General features: G+C 47.7%; 1 protein-coding gene across 5 annotated transcripts in view; it reads right to left on the reverse strand.

Annotated features, from left to right (window-relative positions):
- TTLL10 (tubulin tyrosine ligase like 10) overlaps positions 1 to 23322 on the reverse strand; it is a 191405-nt gene that overhangs the window by 13055 nt on the left and 155028 nt on the right. For 4 of the 5 annotated variants that reach the window (XM_060276203.1, XM_060276204.1, XM_060276206.1 and 1 more), the window contains 7 exons: positions 20427 to 21007; positions 7528 to 7617; positions 6649 to 6817; positions 5890 to 6008; positions 5210 to 5324; positions 3370 to 3455; positions 2251 to 2422 (listed from right to left, as the gene is read on the reverse strand). In XM_060276203.1, the coding sequence (XP_060132186.1) occupies positions 2251 to 2422; positions 3370 to 3455; positions 5210 to 5324; positions 5890 to 6008; positions 6649 to 6817; positions 7528 to 7617; positions 20427 to 21007 (1332 nt within the window). The remainder of the gene's footprint in view (positions 1 to 2250; positions 2423 to 3369; positions 3456 to 5209; positions 5325 to 5889; positions 6009 to 6648; positions 6818 to 7527; positions 7618 to 20426; positions 21008 to 23322) is intronic. The other variant, XM_060276205.1, reaches the window with a different exon arrangement.

Below are 23322 nucleotides of genomic sequence, written 5' to 3' on the forward strand. Positions count from 1 at the left end.
CACTGTATTATTATTATTCCTTCCTGGGTTGTGTGAACCACCATAATGAATAATAAAGGTTGGGTTGGGGGCAAGAGGGATGAGTTCGTGGAACCAAGGGGGCGGTGACCCGAAAAAGTTTGGGAAGCGCTGCTCTAGAATATATCGAGGACAGGAAGCGGGCATTATGATCCGTTATGCTTGTATAGCCAATAAAGGCTTTCCAGATTTGTAAGATTGGCAGAGAATAACTAGAGAAAACAGAATAGACCTCCCAGTCCACACAATGCTTCTGTTTTTCAAATACTGCTCAAATTGTTTTTGATAGTCGTAAGTGGACTGATTAAACTAGCCATGCAATTGTCATGTTTGCAAGGAAAGTGGACATTAGCTGATGTTGAAAGCAGGCATTAGCTGATCTCATGTTTATTTGATTTGATTATTCTGGCCTGAGGCACTCTGTGTGTGTGTGTGTGTGTAGTGCCAGATTTACGTATAAGCTAAACAAGCTATAACTTAGGGCCCCACTCTCTTGGGAGGACCTCAAAAAAATTAAAGGAAAAAAACCCGGATGTACATTTCCAAAATATAAGATAAAAAGCAAATAAAATAATACCTACATACAGTTAGAGCTTAATAATTATTTCACTATTAATATACTTCTTCTTAATTGTATTCCACTATTAATATACTTCTTAATTGTATTTCAGCGCAACAATAACTTTGATAAGGCATTTGTTGTTATGTGCAAATGGCTTTAGATACCTATTAGGTCCATAAATTACCATATAGCATATATTCAACACAAATAACAGTGACAATTTGTTGTTAACAAAGGACAGCTGGACATATAAAGGGCCCCATTACCTTCAGTAGCTTAGGGCCTCATCAAACCTAAATCCGACCGTGTGTGTGTGTTTCTGTGTGTGTGTGTGTTTCTGTGTGTGTGTGTGTGAATTTTTGCATCTCCACTTCTGTAGGAAGCCAGTTAGACGGGGAGGGGCGGAGGCAGGTGAGTGCAGCTGCTCAGCTCTCTAAAAGCTTTGGCATATAGCATTAGAGACTTATTCAGCTCACACAATGCAAAGTCTTTGGCGTGCATTTCCCCCTTTGAAGCTCTCCTTAGATGCCCAGACAGAAATAATCTCTGATCTGTCTCTCTTTCTTTCTCTCTCTCTCTCTTCGCCACCTGTTAAAATGCTAATGATCTGTCTGTGCCGATGACACGAAACTTAAAAGAGAGAGAAAGGTATTGGAAATGAAACTAGGCCGACTGAGCAAAGGACTCTGATCATACAAATGACAGGAAGTCCTTAGACCGGGAATGCTCGAGTTCTGTATGCCAGGATGAATAAAAGGAATGGGGGGGGGGGGAATATCCTGCCGTTGGCCCAATGTGCCCACCCGCTAAGGCTTTCCGCAGTTGCTCTTACGCAAAAGCAGAATCCCGTGCAATTGCAGAAAATGGAATGGCACTTTGTTGGCACCTTCTGTTCAGACTCTGAAATTTGCACAAGTACAAAAGCATTGGGGGGAGGGGAACTTAATGGTTTTTTTGACACACACATCGGGGGGGGGGGGGAACCTCAATGAAGACTGAGTAAGCTCAATGGTTTTGGAATGCCGATTGAATGTTCAGAGGAGACATAAATGGAATGGAGAATCCTGGGAAAGGGCATGGATGCTAGAATGGAATCTAGAATAGGAGGCCTCGAGGATGCCCCACTCTGCTATTATTTTTCCTGGTATGGGGGTGTTTAATGGGGAGTTTGATGCAAGTCCCCGACTTTTGCAGCACATAATGGGGGGGGGGAAGGGATGCTCAGGCCCAGAAGAGGTGCCAAATGGCTCTTGGGATTCTCACTAGGCCACACCCCCTGTCACTAGGCCACACCCCTCTCCAGCCAAGCTTCACATCCTCCAGAATGGCTGGGGTGTGTCACGGAACTCGACAGCATCACTGGCTTCCCTGGATAGAGGATTGATAAGAGTGTCGGAGACTGTGTTCAGGAAGCAGCACGCTGTGCAAAGGTTAAGTATTGCAGCCGTTGCTCCACCCACTACTGGCATGTGGGCCCTGGAAAGTAGCCTAGTAAGAGATGGGGACCCCGGGGGATGAAAAATTGTCTGCTCCTGCCGTACTGGTTGCATTCCTTCACCTCAAGTGCACCAGTTAAGTTCCCCAAAGACCATCCAGCAACATCTTTCACCAGCCAGCTGGAAACTTGGGGCAGTGGGTTAGCAGAACCTCCACATCACTGCATTCTCTACCTTTGAACGATCCTTGCCGGGGGAATTTTGTAAGGCAGTTTCTTGTACATAGGATCTTCCTCGATGCTGAGGAGCTTGGCTTGCAAGTTGTTGACCTCAGATTGGTTTTTGAGGAGGAAGATCCCTCGGCCTTGGTTCGAGCTGGTGGGCTTGCAGATCCAGATCTGAGGCTCTGCGGAGAGGAGGAGAAACACAGGCAGGTGGCTGGTGGGTCTACCTGGCTCATCATGGCTTCCTGGGCTGCAGCTCGGTGGCGGAGCACCTGTCTCGCATGCAGAAGGTCCCAGGTTCAATCCCCAAGGACATCTCTAGGTAGGATGGGGAATGTCCCCTTCCTGAAACTCTTGGAGAGCTGCTGCCTGTCAGTGCAGGCAATACTAGGCTGGGTGGGCCACTGCTCTGATTCGGCCTGAGGACCTGTGGGGATATAATGGGGAGGCGAAGAACCATCTCTGCCACATTTAGCTCTCTGGAGAAAAGGTGGGATAATAATAATAATAATAATAATAATAATAATAATAATAATAATAATAATAATAATAATTTATTTGTACCCCGCCCATCTGGCTGGGTTTCCCCAGCCACTTTGGGCGACTTCCAACCGAATATTAAAACAGTATAGCATTAAACATTAAAAACTTCCCTAAACAAGGCCACCTTCAGTTGTCTTCTAAATGTAAAATAATTGTTTATTGCCTTGACATCTGCTGGGAGGGTGTTCCACAGGGCGGGTGCCACTACCGAGAAGGCCCTCTGTCTGGTTCCCTGTAACCTCACTTCTCGCAATGAGGGAACCGCCAGAAGGCCCTCGGTGCTGGATCTCAGTGTCCGGGCTGAATGGTGGGGGTGGAGACGCTCCTTCAGGTATACAGGACCGAGGCCGTTTAGGGCTTTAAAGGTCAGTACCAGCACTTTGAATTGTGCTCGGAAACGTAGCAATAAAAGAAAAGGAATTGGGAATAGTTTCCTTTATCTGGAATCTACAGCCACAGGCCAATTCTGATCCAAAACTAGACGGTGCCTGAGCTAAGCAGGAGTTTGGCAGGATAGGAATACGCTCAAATGAATTTATTTCCGCTTGGGAGGATGTGACTTAGCTCTGAAACTCCTGACATTCACCTTCATATATTTCAAAGAATATATCTCTCTCGTCCTTGGTATCCAGGCGGAAAGTCTCGGGGAAAAACTCCTCCATTCTCAAAACCCTGCAAAAGCCCAAGGATAAGAAGGGGTTTGAACTTGCATGCTCCTCGTGAAGGGATCTGGCCCTCTCCAACTAAGGATGGATGGGCAAACAACCTCTCAGTTTGGGTTTCTCCTTTTCCCAATATTCAGTTCAGTTCTCCACATTTCCACACCTGTTTGTCACTTGTTTAGTTATCTTAAAAGCTCTCTTGAAAACCCACCAGCAAATTTCTCCTAATACGCCCTCGATTGTATGCAATTCTGCCTGATGTACACATTTCTGCAGAGCCATTCCCCCTGATACAATGTGTTTTTCTTGCATGATCTTGGCAGAAACAGATGCATTCAAATGCATGCTTTACCCTAGTCTGTCCACTTTTTGCACACATTGCTTGGGTGGAGAGCTGCACTGCAAAATTCAGGGCAGACTTCGAAGGATAGCTGTGTTTCGGTTTCCGTATCATTTCAGAAAGTGTTGTTCTGCTTTTTTATTACGTTCTGTATTTTTAAGAGATATACTGCAAACTGGCCTGTGAGCCTCGGACTAAGGGCAGTATATAAATTTAATTAATAAAACCAATATAAATAGGTTTGCTTTTAAATGCAAACTGAATCCAATTTATTCCACCCACCCTACCCCAACACTGTCCAAACACTGGGTCCATATTTCTAGGGGGGCTTGTTTGCCAGGCAGCCCCACTGCTGACATGCAGTCCAGTGTGAAAATTGGACAACTTTCCTCTTCAGCCAAGGCAGTTCATAGACCTCCACACCCTCAGCTGTGTGTCACATGATTCCTCATGATGTGATCCAACTAATCAGCAAACACAATGATGTCACAAAGCCAATTAGCTCCAGATTTGAAACCGTGTCACAAAGTAGCATCTGGATTTGAGGTTTTGTCCACATTTTGTTTGGGAAAGCTGGTTGTGGCTGGGGGATTTTTTTTTTTTTTTTGCAGGGCGCTTTGGGGAGGCAGTTTGATTATACCTACTTCCCACAGTCAATGTTCTTTTACTAAACTTTGTCCCTGAGGCATCTCTTAGCCTCCTAAAGCAAACATCACCCATTACTGGGAAGGTAGCTACCAAGAAGCAAGAGAGGATTTTGCAGCCTGCGTAATTTTTGCAAATTCTATGCATATTTCCACCTTCTTTTGCATAATGTTGCGATGTTTGCTTTTGCCACATTTAATAATTCACTACAGCTGCACCATATGCTCTCCAGTGAATAGTTTGGGCACAAAAAGGGAGCTGTTAAAGGAACACACACACACACACACACACACACCAAAACCCCACTATCAATCAAGTCATCTTCCTTTTTATGCCCAATGATAAATGCCACTCTGCTGCCCCCTCTACATGCCCCTCATCTGCCCAAGGGCCACAGTCCTTTCTAGGCAAGATTCTGGGGGTTTGCATAACAGTGGTGAGCAGAGTCAGATGAAAAATGAGCGGGACAGGTCATGTGAATGTTATCTTTGTATGGTAGGCGACACATGCACACAAACACCCTTCTCTCTCCTCCAACCAGCTGAGAAAGAAGCATTATGTGGGTTCGAGGACACATTCCAGCCAAACACTCAAGGAGGTTGTGAAGCAGGCCCAGCGAGGGGCGTGGTTCGGCGAGAGGAAGGTGTGGCCTGCGGAACATCCCGAGGGCCAGATTAGAGAGGGCTAGAGGGCCACGTCTAGCCCCTCTGAGCTCAAGACCCTTCCCCCTTGAACAACCTATGGCACAGGGAGGATGAGCTTAAGAGTTTAGGGCTCACTTTGTGGTCCTGTTGATCTTCTTCATCACCCGCTCATACTCCCTCAAGTTCATCAAAAGGCCGATCTTCGTAGTGAGGATCTTGTTGTTAGAGATCTGGTAAAGCAGCTGCTCTCCTGCAAAGGGAGGAATAGCAAGAGCCAGGGTGGAGCATGAACCTCTCTCACACGCAACACATCCTTCATTGATAACCATTCGGCCAAGCCCAACAACAAGGAGGCAGGTAGCCTGCCGACTCCAACTGCTGCTGCTGGACTGCAGGGGTGCCAACTTGAATAAAATATTGTGGGGGCCCAGGTAAGCCCCGCCCCGCATAATCGATCACATGACGTGGTTCACACACACACCATTTGAATTGGAATGCTCATCGGCTTTCCTGCATTGTAGGGAGTTAGACTCTATGACGCTCGGGGTTCCCTTCCAACTCTATGATTCTATGAAGAACAGCACCCATCAGGTTGTAGCTAATGGTAGCCAGTAGACCCACTGAAATGAATGGCCCTCAGTTAGCCATGTCCATTGATTTCAATGGGTTTGAAAATCATCCCCGACCACTTGCCCTGCTGGCTGTGGTTGGTGGAGGTTCAGCAACATCTGCCAAGCCTCAGGGTCTCCACTCCTGTGCCCAAAGACCACTAGGGAAAAGGTCTTTTTGGTGGTGGCTCCCCCAGGCCTCCTTACCTTCTTTGAAGTTGAAATAGGTGTCCCGGCACTTAATCTCACACCACTTCAGGATGTAATCATCCCTCCGGTTGTCATGGATGCGCTGCCAGCCTTTGTTCTTGCAGAAGGTGTTCAGTCTGCTCAGAGGACGGAGAGAAAACAATGAGGTCCAGCAACTTGTTGTTTTTAAATAAAGAGCAGCAGCAGCCCTTGCCTTCACCCTCAGAAGAGCCTGGCTACTGGTTCAGGCCAAAGGTCCATCTAGTCTAGCCTCCTGATTTCACAGGGGCCAATCTAATGGCTGCAGGAAGCTGGGCATGAAGGCATCCGCCCTCCTTCACTCATAAGATCATCAGAAGAGCCATTCCCCAGGATAACCTATAGCGAGGCAGCCAGGACTGACATCACTTGTTACTTCAATAACTAAGTTGAAGAGGTTGTTTCTCCCTTCTCCCTCCTCTTCCTCTTTCCTTGTATGCTGTGTCTGCTTTACACTGTAAGCTAGAGGCCCTGAGGACTAAAGGACTAAAGCAGGCACCCCCAAACTTCGGCCCTCCAGATGTTTTGGACTACAATCCCCATCATCCCTGACCACTGGTCCTGTTAGTTAGGGATCATGGGAGTTGTAGGCCAAAACATCTGGAGGGCCGCAGTTTGGGGATGCCTGGACTAAAGGGTAGCATAGAAATGCTGTAAATAAGGAAATATAAGACTCTGGGGAGCCACAGGAGGAAGCACCCATGACCGAGGGGCAATTCTTTCTTCAGGTGTCCTTACATATCAATTCCGTTTGCTCCTCCAATATAATAAAAAGGCCCCAGATTGAGGAGCTCCTCTGGCTTCTTCTCCTCTTGGTGATTTATTCGGGGCGATGCTTTGGGAACGCCTTTCTGCCCTTTGGGTTTGGTTTCGTTTGCCGGCTCCCCTTCGGCTAAGTTGGAATTGCCTGGAATCAAGAGAGAAAAGCGGGGGGAGTCAGGTGGCTCCAGGAAGCCCACAGGCAGGGCATGAAGGCAACAGCCCACTCTCACTGTCATGCACACAACCCTAAGAAGGACGTGGCTGGATCGGGCCAGCATCCTGTTCTCACAGTGGCCAACCAGATGCTCCTTATGGGGAGCCCAAAATCTGGTCCTGAGCACAGCAGCAACGCTTTCCGTTGGTGATTCCCGGCAACTGGGATTCAGGGGCCTCCTGCCTCCAGCAGTCGTGGGTGGGCCACCGAAAGCTTGATGGGCCTGATGTGACCTGCGGGGTTGCCAGGGCTGTGCTCCCTGCAGAGGAGACCCTTTCCCCACAGATGTGCTTGCTTTGCTGCCCATGTTTCCAGGTCTCCGCTGAGCTGAAGCGTTCAAGGAGGGCAGAGTCTGCTCTCCAGAGACCAGGGGGTAGCATCGTGCCAATTAATTTGGGGAGGGGGCCGTTGCAACTGTGCAACACCCGCCCAGGATGAGAGTCGGCTCCGCCGGGTTGGAACCAATTGGTCATTGCCCCTTTGAAGGCCTCCCATTCTCATGCTCAAGTCCTTTGTGAGAGCGACACCGGCTTCGCTTTACACATGCGCGCGGCCAGATATGGGTCTGAGTTTGGGGACAGTGTGGATCGGGGAAGAGTGGAGCAGGGAGGGCGCAGTGGGGGAAGCAAGAGGGTGCCTACTGCTTTGCTTCTCTGGCTGCCAGTCTTTCTCAGTTTCGTTTTCAAACATGCTCATGAATTTTTCCCTTGTACTTGCGACACGCTTGGAATCTGCAGAGGAAGAGGAGGAGAGAAACAGCCATTGGGCCCTGAACCAATACTAACAATACCAATACCGACCACAATACTTGAAATGAACCCAAGAGCTCACGGAGAAATGGTTTTGCGAAAAGACCCATCTCCCCTAACTTTTGCCTTCTAAATTCTGGTGGAGAAAAGGGAGGATTCTGCAGAGATGTGGCAGTGGGATCTTTGTGGTCATTCATATTTGGAATTGTTTCAATTTTTGGAGAAAAAAAAAACCATTCTGCATGCAAAGCAAGTGCTCTACCACTGAACCCTTAAGACGTAGGAAGCTGGGCTATGTGGAGTCAAACTATTGGTCCATCTAGCTTATTATTGTCTACACTGACTGGCAGTGGCTTTCCAGGGTTTCAGATAAAGTTCTCTCCTGGCCATACCTGGAGAGGCCGGGGATTGAACCTGAGACCTTCTGCATGCTCCTCAACTGAGCCATGGTCCTGCCACTAAGAGAAGAGCTTGCTTTTCAGAGAGAGAAAGGGATCACACACCTTTTTGCCCATTACCTCGCTCTTCGAGTCGACCAGCACCTGATCTGCCAGAGCATTTCGAGAGGCAGAGCGGCCAATTTGATGCCAATAATGTACAGGAGGCACCCAAGCCAAGTTACTTAATGAGACATGGCTGGCTTCCAAATCGAGGGCAGCACCAGAAACGCGAGTGGGTGGATTCAACAAAGTTCAGAGAAAGGAGGACAGAATTCTTTGCTAAGTTCTGGAAACCAGGTTGAGGCTCGAAAGAAAATCTGGGTCACAACTTTCCCTTAGGAACAAAGGAAGCTGCTTTTTTATTGAGCCACAGACCATTGGTCCATCAAGCTTAGTATTGTCTACACTGACCGGCAGCAGCTCTCCAGGGTTCAGGCAGGGGACAGTCCCAGACCTACCTGGAGTTGCTTTTAAGTATCGAACCTGGGAAGTCTTGAATGGAAATCTCTGCCACTAAGCTATGGCAGTTCCCCAAAAGAAATGCACCCATTGAATGTTCTGCTTTGAACTTTTGTAATTATCCTGCACTTTCCACTCGGTCTGTTCATGAAATGCAGCCGGAGATCAGAGGGGGTGGGGGTGGGGGAGTAATTCAGTTTAGTTTGCATTTTAACACCACCCTACCTAATTTGCACTTCGGCAAATTTGGACAATTTAGCTCATCGCCACGCTTTTCTGAATTTTGCAAGGCAGTTCTCCAGCCACAAAATGTGGAGCAAAAATTTATGTTTTGAGGAAAGGTGTCCATAAGGATGCAATTATGAGTGAAAACAAACAAATATGTATTATATATGGGAAATTGCTTGCAAAAAAAAGAAAGATGTATCAGGCAAAATTGAATAGAGAACTGTGTATATTAAGGGGAATGTAAACTGATAAATTTCTGTGGGGATCATTTTTTGAAAAAGAAATATGGCAACTGAAATTGACACTTTTGTCCTTTTCTACCTGAGACTCATAAAAAACTGGCTTGGTCTAGTCTGTGGGCAATCACAGTCCAGGAATACTTGGCTGTCCATTTGGAAACCTTTGATTTCTCATAGTTAATAGTTAGATATTCATTTCTACCATAATCTGCAAATCCAATAAGCAGCTGTCTTAAGCCTCAGATGGATTTCCGAGATTAAAATGCCATTGCTTGGGCAGGAGGTACGCCTGGCTCCAACCTTGTGCCAGCCCAAGAAGATTTTGTTTTGTTTTCCTGGGCATCTAGGCAGCATCAGTGATATTGCTAAATCTGTTTTTAATACGTCCATGTGATTTTATGACCACATTCTTTACTTGCTTGAAAATCGCTTTGGGAGTTGGGTGGGTTTTATTTATTTTTGGTAATGAGAAGCGATACATAAATTCAAGAATCCCACTCAATAAACCTCACCTAACAAAATGGAAACTTTAGTGGTGCTTTGTTTAGGTGGGTGAAAAGGTACTGAGCCCAAATTTATGGGACAATCAGCCAAGCACTGAGTAGAACTCATTTGGATAACACAACTTTCCGCTGCCTGCTATTAGTATTAGTTTTAAAAAATTAAATTAAAATTGAATTTAAAAAAATTAAAATTGTTCATTTATTATTATTTGGTTTTTGGTTTTGGGGGGGGGGGTTGGGTTATTGGGTTTTTATTTTTATTTTGATTATATATTTTGTGGTTTTATATTTAGATTTTTGTTCTGTGAACCACCCTGGGACCTCCGGCTATAGGGTGGTATATAAATATTATTATTATTATTATTATTATTATTATTATTATTATTATTATAATATTATACCACACTTCACTGGAAGATCTTAGAGGGGTTCACAAGATAAAAATACAGGATAGAAGCACAAAATAAATAGTTAAAAAGGAAAACAAAACAATACCCCTCCCCCAAATACATTATTCTAATAGTGCCTGGGCTGCCGTCCCCTGTTTTTGCCCCACCCTCCAAACTTAAGACTCTAAATAAGTTTTATTTTGTTAATAGAAGACATTTTTCCAAGCCCAATTGCAGCATGCAGGTAATCTGAGGTGTGTTGGAGCAACTGTGGAGCTGGGCCAGTGCGGATGAATGGAGCCCTCTCCCGCCAACCTCCGCCTGCCTTCGTACAACCAGCCCTGCCCATTAACCTTTTGCCTCCCTTTAGCCCTTGCAGAACTTAGTGGGGAGGGACCATCAGTCGGCGGCGCCTGCCATTGGCTCCAGCCCCGCCTGTCATCGGCGCTGGCTCCTCCTACTCTGGGCGCCCCTTCCGCCCTGCTAGCCACCACAGGTCCATCTCAGGTTGGTGCTAGAGGCGGTCTCTTTGCTCACCTCTTTGCCTACTGGACGGGGCGCTTTTAACCCTCCGCCTGCCATTTCCCAGGTGTCTTCCCGCCGTGGCTCTCGCCTTGCGGGCCTCACCTGCTCCGGTGTAGTACGGATACCAACGGAAGCCTAAGCTGATGGCGGCTGCTCTTTCACTGGCATCCAAAGGCCTTTCATCCATCCATCCTACAGAAGCCAGAGCAATTTGGTCAGAACTGGGCGGGCGCAGGCTCTTGTTTCAAAAGCCAATGCGGCCAAGTGGTTAGAGAGACCAGGGTTCAAATTCCCAGCTCCTTGATAGCTTTAGGCTGGTCTGTGATGGGAATAGGGGGGCTCCTAACAACGTTCAGCACACCTAGCAAACTACAACTCCCAGGATTCTTTGGGGAAGCCATGATACTGCTTTATGTGTACAGTGCCGATGGGCCCTGGGATAAACATCTCCGCTTACAGCTCTCTCTTTTACATAATTCTTCCAGTGCCTTGGGCAACAGTTGAATGGAAAGATGTGCAGATCACGAAGATCCTCTGATGGGCATCCCTATCCCCAGGCCCCTGAGGTTCAGCCAGCCTTTACAATGGTAAAGGGACCCCTGACCATTAGTTCCAGTTGTGACCGACTCTGGGGTTGCAGCGCTCATCTCACGTTATTGGCCGAGGGAGCCAGCCAGCGTACAGCTTCCGGGTCATGTGGCCAGCATGACACAGCCGCTTCTGGCGAACCGGAGCAGCACACGGAAACGCCGTTTACCTTCCCGCTGTAGCAGTACCTATTTATCTACTTGCACTTTGAAGTGCTTTCGAACTGCTAGGTGGGCAGGAGCTGGGACCAAGCAACGGGAGCTCACCCCGTCGTGGGGATTCGAACCACCGACCTTCTGATCGGCAAGCCCTAGGCTCTGTGGTTTAACCCACAGCGCCACCCACGTCCCTAATCCCTAATTACAATGGACCAAGCTTTTAATGTGGTGGGCCTTTTCTTGTGGAACTGCCTGCCAATGGAGGTTCAGCAAGATTCATTCCTGCCTTCTTTCAGATGCCTCTGAAAAATTGTGTTATTCAGTGGCCTTTGATGCGTCAATTCCTTTTTACTGGCTAGTATTTATCAAAGCTTTTAATGGATGTTTATCAGAACAGAACTGTTTATGTGGTATACAGCCTTGCGCTCTCTCTGTCTGTGTGTGTGGTTGTTTGTTTATATATAAAAAGTGTGGTCTATAAGAATTTCAATAAATAAAATTAAAGTGGAGCAGTGATACCATTGGGGTTCTGGTAGGGCTTTCTGGGATGAAGCTAAGCACAAAACGTAATATAACCTCAGTTTGTGGCCAATTACAAAAATTGAACGGATGGAGTCACAAGCTCCTTCAATGCAAGGTGATGGATTCCATGTTGCTAGATGTTTTAAATCAGAAAATGGCCGGCTCCTTCTAGCAGCAGATTTTACCTATCAGGGATCCTGTAGTGAGGATCTTACCAATCGCAGCAGATTTTACCTGCGAAGGGACACTGTAATAGTGGACTTCCTGCATTGGCTAAATGGGGTTGGCCTAAATAACCTCTGAGATCCCTTCCGATGTCTCATTGAAGAGTTTGGCACTTTGAGCTGCTCCTTCCCTACACATCGGCTCATTTAATTATTTAATCAAAGCTCTTGAGCCAAACGTCTCCTGGCCAAGAGAGAATCTCCACTTGAGGCTCAGTAGTTCTTTCGACTGCCTCTCGCCGCTTAATGAAGAGCCGCTTTCTGCGTTCAAGAGCAAAGCTGTGTCTTCAAGAAGCGAAGGCTCACAGAAAATTAAAGAATTATTTTCCAAAAAAAAATCCTCTTGGGGCGGCTTCCTCCAAAGCGGAAATGGACTTGTCATTCAACTATCCCTTTGCAGGGCCCAGCTATACCATTAGGCGAGTGCAGAGGTCGCTTCAGGAGGGCAGCCAGAGGTGGGTGAGAGTAGGGTGTCAGGGTGGTTTCTGTTGGGACCTGGGGCTGTGGGGCTAACCTGAGAAGCACGTTGGTCTTCGAAGCGTCAAGGGAGGTGGGAAGCTGTAGAGCTTCTTCTTGCAGACTTTTTGTGAAAGGGGAGTCGGTGTTGAGGCTCCTTCCCGCTCTGAAGCCATATCCTCTGGAAGCTGACTTACACACTGATCATAATGGGGAGGCTGTGATGTCACCCGTTGACTCAGGTGCCCTGCTCTCTCCAGAACTCTCCCCTATCTGGCCAAGCAAGGAGGGGATGTGACTAGGAACCTGGCTCTTGCTTCCATCCTGTGAAAAGCCACTGCCAGTCAGAGCGGGCAGCAATAAGATAGCGGAGCCCTCTGCGTAAGACAGCTTCCTTCAGTGGGCAGAGCACCTGCCTGGCATGCAGAAGGTCCCAGGTTTAATCCCCAGGTTGTGCTGTCCTGTCAGAAACCCTGGACGGTCGCTGCCAGTCAGTGTTGACAATACTGAGGGAGATGGGCCACGGGCCTGAATTCACAATCATTTATTTAATATGGGTTGCGGTCAATTAAGTCCTACTTGGAGTGCACTGGTTGGAATTAAGTTAATCATGTGCACAGGCTTCAGTAGGTCTACTCAGAGTAGCAATAATAATAATAATTTTTATTTATACCCCGCCCTCCCCAGTCAAAACCAAGTACTTATTATTATTATTATTATTATTATTATTATTATTATTTACTTATACACCACCCATCTGTCCGGGCTGCTCTCCACCCACTCTGGGCAGCTTCTAGTAGGATATTTAAAACACAAAAAAGCACCAGTCATTAAAAACTCCCCTAAACAAAGACAGATACAGTAGGACCTCTGGTTAAGAACTTATTTCGTTCTGGAGGTCCGTTCTTAACCTGAAACCGTTCTTAACCTGAGGTACCACTTTAGCTAATGGGGCCTCCCACTGCTGCCACCGCATCGCTGCCGCATGATTTCTGTTCTCATCCTGAGGTAAAGTTCTTAACCCGAGGTACTACTTCCGGGTTAGCGGAGTCTGTAACCTGAAGCGTTTGCAACCCGAGGTACCACTGTAGTTGTTTATTTCCTTGACATCCACAGGGTGGGCGCCACCACTAAGAAGGCCCATGGCCTGGTTCCCTCTAACCTCTCTTCTCGCAAGGAGGGAACCACCAGAAGGCCCTCGGTGCTGAACCTCAGTGTCCAGGCTGAATGATGGGGATGGAGAAGCTCCTTCAGGTATACTAGGCCGAGGCTGTTTAGAGTAAGGTTGGCATTGGGTACGAAATAGCAGTGGTCATCCCCTCATGCAATCGAGAAGGGTTTTCTGTTTTCGCTCTCCATCGATGCTGTACCTTTATGCTTTAACAGGCTAAGCAGATGGCAAGTCCTCCGCCCTCTAGGAGCTTACAGTCTGATGTTTTAACAGCCAATTGGAGAGAGAGTCAGGAAGGCCAGAGGAGTGGCAGTGAGGAAAATAAGTTACACCTCCCTTGTTTTCTGGCCAGGATGAAGGTTTATGCCCAAAGCACTTGGGGGGGGCACTTTAAGAGAGCTCCATTTCCAAAGTCCAATGTGTCCACTAGGGATGAGCGAATTGGTACATTTTGATTCATCTGCGTTTTGCATTTTCCCAGCCTTTAGCTCAGTTCTCTGCATCGGCTGCGATGGCTTCTCCCCGCATGAAATCTTGTATTTTGAAGCACGGCTTTTTGTGCTGATCGCACTCCTGCCTGCCTGTCCCAATGTCCCCCATGGAATGCCAAACAACCCATTCAGATTCCTCGCCCCTGCTGTGTAGCAAGCACAACAAATGTCAAAGGGAGAAAAGTCTTTATACTTCTGCGGTTCCAGTCTATGCACTCTGCCATAGCAGAAGAGCGCTATCGACAGATCCCCTGTGAAGAGAGCATTTGCCCATGTGCAGGGGAAATGTGCCTGAAGATTTACCCGGCTACATACTGGTTTCCCAATCTGTGAGGATTCATGGGCAGCCTTGTTCAAAGATTTAAATCTCCCAGTTGAGAAGTCAACTGGATACAACTGGGTATCTGATCAACTTTTTATTAGGGAGCAGGTCACTCTACAGTTCTAAAAAGGAGGCCTGTGCAGCCTTTAGAGCGGCAATTTTAAGGAGAAAAGTTTGTGGGGATGATCAGTGAAATTCTTCAGGGGAGCAAACTCTTATCTGATGAAATGTCTGGTTTTCATGATTATTTTAACTGTGTACTGTAATTTATTCTGTTTTATGTATTTTGGGTTTCTGTACTTCTGTAATGGCTTCAACCACACGTATTCGCATCTGTGATATTATATATATATATATTATATATTATATATTATATATTATATATTATATAATATTTTATATATATATATATATATATATATATATATATATATATATATATATATATATCCTCATGGAAATGTGTCTGTATTTCTGTGCAAATTTCTCCTAGCAGACACATTTTTCTTTGCAGTTTTGCCTAATCTATCCAGTATATCAAGACATAAATATTTACATTTTCCCAGATGTTATCTTCACAAACATACACATTTGTCCATGCATGCTTTGTCTAGTTAGTATATACATTTTTGTTCCCATTGGTTGGCTGGAGAAATGCAACGCAATATTCAGAGAAGTGTGGATTTTGAAGGATGGTTTATTCAGCTCACTTCTGGTTTCAGAAAGTGCAGGTTTTCTAGACTCTCCTTTAAATGCAAACTGAACCAAATTTCTCTCTCCTGTCTCAAATATCCTTTTGTAGACCGCAATGCTGCAATATGGCTCACCGTGTGCAGCTAGTTTGATCTACGTGCAAACAGAGGTTTGCCTAACGACTTAATCACTCCACTACCTATTTTCTTATTTTGCATACTTTATTAATTACTGTCTCCTCCAGGGCGTTCAGCTTATCATTATATGACTTTCCTCCTTGGCAGATCAACATAAGCACACGACAGCAAAGATCGCGCTGTCATAAGCAGCTGCTTGAGTTGGACTGGTCCTGAATTCGAGGGCTCGACCTGGCTTTTGCCCTGATCTGAATTTAACCCCTGGTTAACCCCTGAGGTGAGGATGCCTGTCTCTCTCTCTTCCCCCCCCCCATTACATTCTTACACCAGTGGAGCATTCAAGGTGTACCCAAAAAACCTGGGGTGATCTGGGGCTCTCTCAACCCAATCTTGCCGAATTCTGGGTTGGCCCAAATCAGTATGATTTGGTTCAGGATCCAGGATTCGACCAGATCTGGTACATAGTAACCTTCCTGAGACATGTGGGTATAGGGCAGTATACAAATTTAAATATTAATACAGTGGTACCTCGATTTACAAACAGTCCCGTTTACGAACGCCTCCGTTTACGAACGCCTCCGTTTACGAACGCTGCGGATCCGGAAGTGTTTACATCCGGGTTCCGCGGTGTCGGATGCACAAACGTGATCTGCACAGCTTGCGCATGCGCAGAAGCGATCTGCGCAGCGTGCGCATGCGCAGAAGTGCTCTGTCGGCGCTTCACGCACGCGCAGAAGCATGCCTTCGGGGAGCAAATGCCTACGTTTACGAACGCCTCCATGGAACGGATCGCATTCGTATACTGAGGTTCCACTGTATTAACAACAACAACACAACATAGTCCCACTAAATTCCTTTTTAACCCTGCATTGTGATAATCAGAGGGAGCTGGATGTGTTATACCCCAGATGTGTTTTATAACAAACCGAGAGCCCTAATTAAACACCAGCCTTGCCCCCAGATTGATTCAGGACTGGGTCTGGGTTGGGTGGTCCCAGGTCCAGTCCAGGTCCTGGTGATTTGGGGGTCTGGATCAGGGCCCTGGATCAGGTCTGTTGTGCATGCGCAGCCCTAGTATTTATATTCCACTTGTTATAAGGGGTATAACATTAACCTGGCAAAGTTTGTTTAGGTTATTTGTTATATTAACCCCAGAATACCCCAATGTGTATCTTGTTTGTGTGTGTGTGTGTGTGTGTGTGTGTGTGTGTGTGTGTGTGTGTGATTTTCATTTAATTACATTGTTTTCTCTCTGTGTATCTCTCGGTTAATACATTATTGAATTTTTATTTTTAAAGGGAATATCATACTCAGCTCTTCAGCCAGAATGGCTTACAGATCTCTCTCTCTCTTTTTAACTCACAGTCCTTGCCTTCAGGCTTACAATCTAAGAAGGCATGACACATAAGGAAGAAAAGAAGAGGAGGGAAGAGGAAAACGAGTGAATGCATGAGAAGGACACATGGGACTCACTGCATATCCTTGATACAAACACAGCAGCCATGTCTGAATAGCTGCTGTGGGCTGATTTTTTAACACCTCCTTTTTTTTGCTTCTTTTCCCTCTCTCTCACACACACCTCCCTTGCTGCTCCTGGTCCCCCCACCCCCAATGACAGTGGTGGTTAAGAGCCATTTTGAGACACCTTATCCTGAAACCCTGGCTTGAGAGATACACACATCAGTGACAGGAGGCGCGAGAGGGGAAGGAGCTCCCGTTCCGTTGAAACACGTCCCCGTCTCTGCCTAATATGGGGAGGCTCCGTAATTACAAACATAAGGAGATCAAAGAGGGCTGTCCCCCGGGGTTCTTCCCTTTCAAGATTAAAGACGCACTTTCAGGCTCGCTGTATATATTTTGACACACGTTATTAAAGCATAAGCCCCCAACCCTTCTCCCTCCCAGACTTTGCATTTGTAGTGTCCCCCCCCCCACCTCTCTTGGTGGCTAATTATTACCACAATCCTCCCCACCCCCTCCGTCATGTATTCAAAGTATTAATTTGGGTTTTAAAAATACCAGCTGCTGGTTGTGTTGTTGGCCATGTACTGTTCTGGCTTTTATCTTCTGTTGTGGCGAAAGAGGGGAGCAAGCACTGAGTTCAGGTGCTAGACTGTACAGCAAAGAGCAATGACTTTCCTTAGACTCATCCTCTCTTGAATTGCCTCCTTTTTTGAAGCCCTAAAAATTAGAAATTAAGACTATCTACCAAATTTAACATCCTGTGCTCAAACTGGAGATGTAATGCTAAGCATGACAGGCAAAGCACTGGGAAGCCTTGTAGGCTCTTTGGGAATATGCTGCTGCGTAGATCTATGTTTAACATGGCACATCATGGCAACTAGCAGCTCCCTCCATTTGAGAATGGGAAGCAAGGGGTTATATCCTGTTCTAGTCCCGCTCAGAGCAGACCCAGTGAACTTAACTGGCAAACCGAGGTTCAGTAATTTCAGTGCGTCAACAGGATACCACCCAAAAAGTTCGGGCAGAGGTTTTGAGTTTGGAATCATCTTAAATGACCCAGCAACCCAGCGCAGCTTGAAGGACTGAGCCAAGGCAGATAAATTTATGGTGGGCCCTGTCAAGTGGCTTGACCCAAGGAGCTGTCCAATGCTACCAGGTGCTGATTCCATCCCTGATTCCTAACCAGCTAGTATTGCATTGGTTACGCCTGCAAAACTTTTGTTCTATAAGGCGGATGAATACTGGAGTCTGAAAAGCAGTCCAACCAGCATTCTAGGCCCCACCAGGCTCTGCCCTGGATCATCTCCTCCTCCTGATTCCATTCAGTTTCCAACAGAGACCCAGCAGACTGTGCCAGGTTCCGCCTCTCCCAGTTGTATGTCAACTTTGGGGGGAAGGGCCAACGGTCACCAGTTCCATCCCTGGAGCCTCCAGTTAAGAGAAAGGTTGTCTGTCCAGAATGTGAAATGTTGCACTCAAGGGAGGGGAAAGGCTGATGGGAAGGCTACTGTTGAGTTGTGGCTACTCAAAGCAGACTCTCTGAAGTTAATCGTCATGACTAACTCCCCATGCAGGAAGTAGGAAGCCAAGCAAGGACTGCCCTCCTCCTCCTCCCAGCGGTATGTCCCACTGTGCATGGCGCACCAAATGATGCGCCCTCCCCCAATGTGGGCGGCAACCTGGCGCCCCTGCTCCAATTGGTCTGGCTGGCAGAGGTAGTGTGCCTCTGAATGCCAGTTGCTGGGAAATGCAAGTCAGTAGAGCTCTATTGCATGCAGATCCTGCTTGCAGGCTTCCCAGAGGCATTTAGTCTGCCACTGTGAAAACAGGGGCCTTTGGTCTGATCCAGCGGGGCTGCTTTTATGAATAACAGTGAGAGGGGCCTGCCGACTTCACGCCCCACCTGGGGGCTTCCTGGAGCCATCTGATTGGCCACTGTGGGGAAACAGGATGTTGGGACTAGATGGGCCTTTGGCTTGATCCAGCAGGGCTCTCCCTATGTTCTCGTGTTGCCCGGTGGCCTCAAGTTATTCCATTGTTTCAAACTCAATTTCAGCACAGTTCCAGGTGCTATTCCTTTTATTCAAATGTCTCCAACCTGCACTCTCCGCTTTTTGCGATAAACCAATATCCACTTTATTGCCAGGACTGTAATAGGACAATTAGCAAACCAATATTGCCAGGGAAATAAAATAACAGGGCTTTGTCTTTTTGCATTTTTATAGCATACAAATATTTGTGGCACACACACACACACACCTACCTTCCCCCTAAAAAAAAACACCCCTCAGCTAAATTGCCCTATTAATGAAGCTACCATCTTTGCTTCTGGCCAAATTGCCTGCTAATGGGACCTGTTTTTATATAACCCTTCCCCATATTTCTAATTTGTTCTTTAATAAGTCTCACTTGGACAATTTCAGTTTTATGAAGTTCTTGGCAAGGGGAGGGAGAACAAAGCCTCTGCCTTTTTTTTCTTTTTGTCTTTTTTTTTTTAATAGACGCTGAGCGGATATGTGGAATACAATCCCAAAACTGATCCACTTGAGATGAAATGCATGGAAGCAGACCTGGTGCGTCCCATGAATATCAGCCTCTGGCAATGCCCAGCGATCTGCCACCGTATCTGCTGGCAACTGGAAGCACGAGTTGTACAGTATAATGTGCCATTTTTTGCAGCTCCCTTTTCAGACATTGTCTTGCTGGCCTGCCTGACAACAGAAGTCATCTGGGCCAGATGATCCCGCCTCTCCTCCTCCATGCGCTGTTCTGGGGGTTCGTCAAACCTCCCAAGCAGCTCCGAGGGGGCGCAAGGGAAGGAGAGGAGAGAGGAGAGAGTCATGCTGTGCTTGCAGGTTCTGTTGCGCTGGCTTCCATTGGTGCGGCAACTCAGTTGACTGGTTGGGTTGTGTCCAGTGCTAGTCTTACCTAGAACAAACCCGCTGAAACCAACAGACCCAAGTTAGCCACGTCCAGGCATTTCAACGGGTCTACTCTGAGTAGGATTAGCATGTTGTGCAAGCTATAAGGTTGTGCCCAGTGCCCTGTTTTTTTGGTGGTAATATTTTATTGGAAGTTTTTAGACCCTTCGAACTCTATTTCCCATTGTCGCAACTTGCCCTGGGACCAGGCCTCAAAGTGGAAGGCGGGTAACAATTTAAGAGAATAATGACACTTGGAGTTTCTTTTTTTTCCCCAAAAGGTTGCCAAGCAGCCTGTTGTGTGGGCACCACTTACAGGGTATGAGGGCGGTGTCGTGGGCAGATCGGACACTGAGGAATGTTGGGAAGAACCAGCTGAGGAACCCCCAAGGGAAGAAGGCTTGGAGCCCAGGAAGTGGTAGTGGGACAACACGGAGTCTCGGAGAAGACCGGGAAGAGGGGGTGTTGGAAGCTGAGGAGGTGGCAGGGCTTTGTGAGCTGGGAGAGTCCAGAATCCGAGGCGGACATGAAGCAGGGGAGTAGGAGAAGGAGGCAAAGAGGCAGAGATGAGTCAGGCTGGTGAAAAGTCACAGGTGTCTCCCCCTCCTGCTGCAACACCCCTCTGTCTCCCTTGGACCACTCCTCATTGCCCCACTACCTTTGGTGGTTCCCCAGCTGGTTCCTCTGCTTACCATTCCCCTGCACCCAACCAGTAGAGGTGAGATGGGCTTTGCTAAGGTCAGTTGTCCTCCCCCCCCCGCACCCTGAAAGCGAGACTGCTTTTCTATCTAACCCTCGGGGAGCGAGGCTCCGGGATTCTCCTGATGCCACCCATGGAGATCCCTCAAGGGCTCTGATTACCTCCTTGTCCTCTGCGCTTCTTCCTCCGCTTGCCAGTGCCGCCCACTAAGGCCCCCTTGGAGTTTACCTTTGCGCTGGAGTGGGACATTGGGAGTGGGTTTCTGACGGAGTGCTGAGTGGGCCTGGGCGGCCTTGCCTCTGCGCCGGCTTCCTGGCCATCAGCAGGACCCTCCTCACACCCTCCTTCCTCCTGGGCCGGGCTCCCCTCCAGCAAAACCTCGCTGCCTCCCGCCCTTGGGCCTCCAGCCTCCAGCGGGGTCCTTTCCGGAGGCTGTCTCTGGGCTTGGCCAGTCTCTGTAACCGGGTCTCCTTTAACTGGATTTGTTTCAAGGTCCCCTGAATTCATTCTGGAGGGACCCTGGAAGCCCAAGACCTCTGCTTGCTCACTGATGCTCGGTTCAAAGTTGCTGACTGTCTCCGCGATGGGCTCCAGTCTGAGTGCCATCTCTTCCGACCTCAGCGGAGGCTGCGGCCTGCTTTCCTCAGCGCCCACATCCTCGCCTTGCTCACTTCCAAGACTGAAGATTGATCGCTTGCTGGGGAGCTCCATGGCCCGCGCCCATCTATGCTCCGGACAGTGGCTGCGAAAACAACCAAAGAAGAACTTCAAGTTTATCCTTCATCTCAGGTCGGGGACAGAGGGTGGCGCGAGGGAGGGAGTTGTCGCCGCGGCACCCCTTGGTGTGTGGAGTCCCGCAAGGCGCAATCCTTTCCCCGATGCTTTTTAATATCTTTATGCGCCCCCTTGCCCAGATTGTCCGGAGTTTTGGGCTGGGTTGTCATCAATATGCTGATGACACCCAGATCTATCTGTTGATGGACGGCCGCCCTGCCTCAGCCCCGGACACACTGACCAGGTGCTTGGAAGCTGTGGCTGGATGGCTACGTGGGAGCCAACTGAAGCTAAATCCTTCAAAGACAGAGGTCCTCTGGCTGGGTCGGGACGACATGGGGTTGGGGGGGGCCAACTCCCATCTCTTGCAGGGGCTCAATTAGTGCCAGCGCCTTCTGTCAAGAGTTTGGGTGTAACCTTCGACGCCTCCCTTTCCATGGAGGCACAGGTTGCATCCACAGCAAAGGTGGCATTTTTCCATCTCCGCCGTATTAAGCAGTTGGTCCCTTACCTCTCTCGCCCTGATCTGGCCACAGTGATCCATGCGACGGTCACCTCCAGGCTTGATTATTGTAACTCGCTCTACGCAGGGCTGCCCTTAAAGCTGACCCAGAAACTCCAGCGGGTGCAGAATGCCGCGGCGAGGCTCCTTACGGGGTCCCGGCCGCGGGATCACATTCATCCAGTGCTTTACCAGCTGCACTGGCTCCTGGTGGAGTACAGGATCAGGTTTAAGGTGCTGGTTTTGACCTTTAAAGCCCTATGCGGCTTGGGACCCTCGTACCTACGGGACCGCCTCTCCTGGTATGCCCCGCGGAGGACCGTAAGGTCCACAAACAACAATACTCTGGAGATCCCGAGCCATAAGGTGGCTAGATTGGCCTCTACTAGGGCCAGAGCCTTTTCAGTATTGGCCCCAATTTGGTGGAACGCTCTTTCCCAGGAGACCAGGGCCCTGCGGGATTTGTCATCTTTCCGCAGGGCCTGCAAGACAGAGCTGTTCCGCCTGGCCTTTGGGTTGGACTTAGCCTGACCCCTGTGTTTTCCTCCCTCATGGCCTGGATTTATGGACTACTTGAAATGAGGCTGCATTTTAAATTTTAATACTGTATTTTAATCTGTATTTTAATTAATTGTCTTTATGTTTTATTGTGGTTTTGTTGGTGTGAGCCGCCCTGAGCCCGGTTTTTGACTGGGGAGGGCGGGGTATAAATAAAAAATTATTATTATTATTATTATTAAGTTCAGCTAGCAATGGAGCCAATGTGGAAGAGACCAGGGTTTGAATCCCTCACCCCGCCGTGAAGCTCACCGGAGTGGCCTTGGGGCAGTCCCTGCCTCAGCGTAGTCTACCCTACAGGGTTGTTGTGCCAATAAAATGGGAGGGGGGGAGAACCATGCCTGCCAACTTGAGTTCCTTGGAGGAAAAGATGGGATATAAATCCAATCCATGACCAACCAACCAACTAACCAACCATTACTGCCTAGAGATGGATGGGTCTGTCAATTTCGCTTCTCTGTCTCCTCAATTTTCAAATCTTAAACCCAGTTCTCCACATTTCTGTGCCAATCTGAGATGTATGTAAAATGCACCAGCATTTTAAGGAAAATAATCTCCTAATAAGACCCACCCACCCCCCTTTTTTGCATGCAGGTTTGCCAAATAGACACATTTCTGTGAAGCAAATTTCCAAAATATAATACATTTTAATACTCTTTTCACTAATATACACATTCTAATGCACACCTTACCCTGGTATATGCATTTTAGTATACATTACTTGGCTAGAGAGCTGCATCGCAAAATTCAAAGTGTGAATTTTGAAGGATGTCTATGTTTTAGTTTGCAGCATTATTATTGTTGTTATTATTGTTATTGTTATTATTTCAATTTGTATACTGCCCTTCATCTCTGGGTTTGGAAAGTGTGAATCAGAGTTTGCCCTTAAATGTGAACTGAATAGAATCCCCCCCACCCTTATTCTGCCACATGCCATAATAGTATGTTAGTGGTAGATTTATACTGGGCAGTCCATACACTGGCCACATTCACACCAAACATTTAAAGTGCAGTAATACCACAGCAGGTGGCGCTGTGGGTTAAACCACAGAGCCTAGGGCTTACCGATCAGAAGGTCGGTGGCTCAAATCCCCGCGACGGGGTGAGCTCCCGTTGCTCGGTCCCAGCTCCTGCCAACCTAGCAGTTCGAAAGCACGTCAAAGTGCAAGTAGATAAATAGGTACTGCTACAGCGGGAAGGTAAACGGAGTTTCCGTGTGCTGC

This window comes from Zootoca vivipara, chromosome 6 (assembly GCF_963506605.1).
Source record: "Zootoca vivipara chromosome 6, rZooViv1.1, whole genome shotgun sequence".
Lineage (NCBI taxonomy): Eukaryota > Metazoa > Chordata > Lepidosauria > Squamata > Lacertidae > Zootoca > Zootoca vivipara.